General features: G+C 48.2%; 2 protein-coding genes across 6 annotated transcripts in view; both read right to left on the reverse strand.

Annotated features, from left to right (window-relative positions):
* LOC137650085 (uncharacterized) overlaps window positions 1-5,000 on the reverse strand; it is a 513,271-nt gene that overhangs the window by 453,412 nt on the left and 54,859 nt on the right. The gene's annotated exons all lie outside the window — the stretch shown is intronic.
* Window positions 2,558-5,000, reverse strand: part of LOC137649368 (eukaryotic translation initiation factor 3 subunit A-like) — a 38,714-nt gene continuing 36,271 nt past the window's right edge. Inside the window, exon 2 of the mRNA XM_068382350.1 lies at window positions 2,558-3,512. Within this exon, the coding sequence (XP_068238451.1) occupies window positions 2,558-3,512 (955 nt within the window). The remainder of the gene's footprint in view (window positions 3,513-5,000) is intronic.

The following is a 5,000-nucleotide window of genomic DNA, read 5'->3' on the forward strand; positions in this document are numbered from 1 at the left end:
GTAATCAGGACTACATTCCTTTCCTTTGCCCAGAAGAGGAGATTCCTCGCAGTTTCGTAAAGGGACATCGAGTGGGTTCCGCCTTGCTTAGCAATATAAGCCAATGCTGTGGTGTTGTCAGCATTGACCTGCACCACTTTGTTCAAAACCGACCCTTCGAAGCTTCTGAGGGGCCAACAGGACTGCCAACAGTTCTTTTTGGTTGATATGGAAGTTCTTCTGAACCTCTGTCCACAACCGCGAAACTTCCAACTTGCCCATTGTTGCTCCCCACCCCGAGTCCGAGGCGTCGGAACACAACACAAGGTCTGGGTTCTTCTGTTCTAAGGGGTAACCTTCTTGGAACCTGTCCGGAACATTCCACCACTGAAGGTAACCTTCTTGGAACCTGTCCGGAACGTTCCACCACTGAAGGCAACTTCTTATGGATTCCGTAATTGGAATGCACGTCGTCTCTAGATCCTTCTCCTTGTTCCAATGATGATTGAGGTGGAATTGGAGAGGACGAAGATTCAGCCTTCCTAGAGAGACAAACTGTTCCAACGAGGAGAGGGTTCCCAACAGACTCATCCACTTCCTCGCAGAACACTTCCTCTTCTTTAGTAAAGATTGCAGTTGCAAGATCGCTTGTTCCATGCTTAAGGGAGATGGAAAAGCCCGAAAAACCCGACTCTGAATCACCATCCCCAAATAAAGTATCTCCTGTGATGGTGTCAGGAGAGACTTGTCCTTGTTGACCAGGAGACCCAATTCTTTTGTTACACTCAAAGTTGTCTGGAGATCCTTCAGGCAGTGATCATATGAGTGAGCTCTGAGAAGCCAATCGTCGAGATACAGGGAGGCTCTGATGCCTCTTGATTGGAGAATTCTTGCTACATTGAGCATTAGTTCGTAAATATTTGAGGGGCGGTGCTGAGGCCGAAACACAGCTCGAAATTGAAACACTTCCCCCTTGAAGACGAACCTCAGAAAATGCTTGAAGCTCGGATGAATGGGGATGTGAAAGTAAGCGTCCTGGAGGTCTAATGAGACCATCCAGTCGCCCTTTCTTACTGCTGCAAGAACTGACTTTGAAGTCTCCATAGAGAACTACGTCTTCTGGACAAACGAGTTTAGTGCAATTACATCCAGGACTGGACGCCATCCCCCCCGAGTTCTTGGGAACCAGGAACAGGCGGTTGTAAAAGCCTGGTGATCGCAAGTCCCGCACCCTCTCTATGGCCCCCTTCTCCAACAAGAGAGACACTTGAAGTTGTAACGCTTGCCTCTTTGACTCCTCTCTGTATCTGGGAGAGAGATCTACTGGAGCTAAAACCAAAGGAGGTTTCCCTATAAAAGGGATTTTGTAACCCTCCCTCAGAAGATGTACTGACCAAAGGTCTGCTCCCCTCTCGTCCTACGCTCGCCAGAAGTTGTGTAGTCTAGCTCCTACTGCCTGAAGGCGAAAGCAGTCAGACTCTGCTTCGCCCCTGTTCTGAACCCTCTCCTCTTTGCTCTCCTTCCATCGGGCCTGGAGCTACCCCTGCTGGAAGTCTTCCCTCGAAAGGGGTGAGGGAACTTAGGAAACGGTGTTTCTTCCTTTGGTTTGCGGCTAGAGAAGGAAGTTGGTAGGACCCTTCTTGCCATCTTTGAGACAAGATCTTGGGTGGCCTTCTGAGTTCATGCGGATGAAATCTCTCTAGTGAGTTCTTGTGGAAAAAGAGAGGAAGACAGAGGAGCATATAATAATTCCGATTTCTGAAAGGGAGTAACCCCAAGAGACAGAAACAAACACATCTGAGCTCTTTTCTTAAGGATCCCTGCTGAAAAGTGCTGCCAACTCGTTAGATCCGTCCCGTAACGCCTTATCCATACAGGACATGATGTGGATTAAACTAGTAGTCTCACCCTCTTTAGAGCAGAAACTTTCTTGCCCAAGGCTTCCCAGAGTCCAATCGAGGAAGTTGAAAATCTCGAAGGCTCTAAAGACGCCTTTGAGAAGATGATCTAACTCCGAGGTAGACCAGAAAATCTTGGTCTTCCTCATGGCCGACCGACGAGGAGCGTTTACGAGACTCGAGAAATCTCCCTGGGTAGAGGCAGGAACTCCAAAGCCGAGAACTTCTCCCGTCTTGTACTAGATACTAGATCTAGATGCCAGTCTAGCCGGAGGAAACGCGAAGGCCGCCTTTCCTTGGTCTTTTTTGGACTCCATCCAGTCTCCCATCATCCTTAGAGCTCTTTTTGAGGACCGTGACAGAACCATTTTGGTAAAAAGAGACTTCCTCGACGACTTCCCAAGCGTGAATTCTGAGGGTGGCGAAAGTGGAGCAACGGGCACAAACGATTCAGGAAACTCATCGTTAAAAACTTTCACGAGTTTCTTAAGATCCACTGAAGGACGAAACGATTTAGAATCTTCTCCTTCTGATAATTCCTCAAACAATTCAACAGGGAAAAGGTGATCGTCAATGTCTTCCTCTGACAAAACCCCGACGGGAGTAACGACGTTGTGTTTATCAGGATCCATTTCATGAAGGTCCTGACTTCTGGCATCAAGAGACCCCAGATCAACATGTCAGTCGCCTTGATGATCTAACGCTTGACGCTCAGCGAAACGCTCGCGATCAAAGCGATTGGAACTTAAGTGTTCTTGATCACGACATCTGATATGACTAGTGTCATCGCGAAGTCGACTCTCATCCTCAAAGTCATGTCTCACTTCTTGACTACCTGCATCACGAAAAGATGTTCGCCGCTCAGTGTCACATTCTGTATTACGCTCGACGTCGCGTCCTGTCTGACGCTCAGCGCCGCGTACCGCTTGACGCTTGACGTCCTGTCTGGCTGCTTGCCACTCGACGTCGCGTCCTGGAGGACTCTCGATATCGCGTCTTGTTGGACGTTCGACGTCCTGCTTTGTAGGACGCTTGACGTCCCGTCTAGGTGGATGCTTGACGTCACGTTCTGCTGGACTCTCGAGATCACGTCCTATATGACGTTCGTCACGCTTAGAAGGACGTCCGACGCCTCGCTCTGTAGGACGCTCGACGTCACGTCTAGCTGGACACTCGACGTCGCTCTTTGTTGGACGCTCGAGATCACTTCCTGAAGAACGTTCAACGCTACGTCTAGAAGGACGCTCGACGTCACGTATAGCAGTACACTTAACGTCACGTTTAGCTGGACGTTCAGGATCACGTCCTAGAGGACGTTCAACGTCACGTCGAGAAGAACGCTCGGCGCCTCGCTCTGATGGACGCTCGACGCGGTTTGACGCTTGACGCTCAATGTCACATCTGGCTGCTTGACACCTGGCATCACGTTGGGTTGCCTGACGTTCGAGAAAAAGATTATGTCCACTTTCCTTATGAGGAACAGTATCACAACATTCAACAGGCGAGATGAAAAGACGTTCGTCGTAAAGAACCTTTTGACTAACAGCCTTACACCGCTTGGCGTCCAGAAGAGAAGCTTCCTGACGTTCAGGATCCAGGCCTGCTACTCTTTTATTGTCTGTAGCTTGGTAAACTCTGCATGAATGAAGAGAGCCTCTGTTGCATCTCTTGTTGCATATTAAAGTTCGGGTCCACTCGTTGTGATACAGGGGACGTCACGTCTATCACAAGATAGCTCTCCATGCCGCTGCTTAAAGAGCGCTCAGAGCGTCCAGATGGTGATAACCAGGTCTGACGGCGGAGGTGGAGCATGCAGACAACTGACCAGCAACTGAAAGATTCTTGACAGAATCCGACGTCCTTGCAGGACGTTTAGCAGGCGAGCTCTCAACGGAAAAAGGAAACCGCTCCAGACTGCTCCAATGGCTTACAACCAGGAGCTTGCACTGTCACAGTAGGACACTGGTTGACTTTATCTAATTTCCTCTTAAGAGGTCTGAAATCTTGATGCCAGCCTCTTTTAGGTATTGCGTCCTCCGAGGATGATGAAACCACCTTAACCTCACCTTTCCTATGGTGAGGGCGAACGTCCTGTGAAACGGTCAACAGGTACGCTCGAGGGGACGTCTGCTCGGGAGCTAAAGCCTCTCGTTTCCTTTCGACATTCCTTCTCCCAGGGGTTGGGGAGCTTGGAAGAGGTCTAAGACTAGGGAGAACGACAAGCCCGAGCAGGCGCACCCTCCACTGCACTAACTAAATTCACTACACTTCTAGCACTGTCACATTTTAAATGCTTCACATCAGATACTTGTTGCGTTCTGTCCGCCGCTAGCGATTCAGCCTTTGTGCCCAGAGCTTGAATAGGCCACCATCATATCCTTAAGCGTAGGCTCATTAGCAGTAACAATAGTGGGATCAGAAACTACCACTACAGGGGAAGGATTAGGTTCGGTGACACAGGAAGAGGAAAAGTCTCTGGAAGAACGAGAAGAAATTCGTCTCAACCTATCTCTTTCTAGTTTACGCGTATAGCGATCAAACTCTAGCCACTCACTCTCAGACAAAAAAATGCACTCGTCACAACAATCACCCAACTCACATACTTTACCTCTGCATTTAACGCAGAGCGAATGGGGATCAATAGAGGCCTTAGCCAACCCACTCCACCACATTCTAAAAGTTATAGGGGGGGGGGGTGGCCATTTTGAATATTTATAAGAGAAATCAACAAGCAAAGGGTCAAAATATCAAAATCCAAAAGTAATTCAAGAATATCCAAAAGAAAATCGAAACAAGCGAGAGTCAAAACCAAATTATTGTACATCACCAAAGTACACAGCAATAAATCAGGTAAATAGCGAGTAGAATATCCAACGATGTCACGGCTAGCAAACGGCAGGGAAGATCTGAAGAATCATGGGATGGTTCCAGGTACCTCACTGGAGGGCGCGCAGGTGGTACACCTGGCTATCCAATCAGCGATTGGCGCGAGTTTTTGAATTTTCTGCCGTGACGTCAGGGACGGTAAGCTATATATATAACTACCAGGTAAGTTATATATTTAAAAAGGTATTTCTATTATAAAATAAATTTTTAAATATACTTACCTGGTAGTTACATATA

This window comes from Palaemon carinicauda, chromosome 11 (genome assembly GCF_036898095.1).
Source record: "Palaemon carinicauda isolate YSFRI2023 chromosome 11, ASM3689809v2, whole genome shotgun sequence".
Classification (NCBI taxonomy): domain Eukaryota; kingdom Metazoa; phylum Arthropoda; class Malacostraca; order Decapoda; family Palaemonidae; genus Palaemon; species Palaemon carinicauda.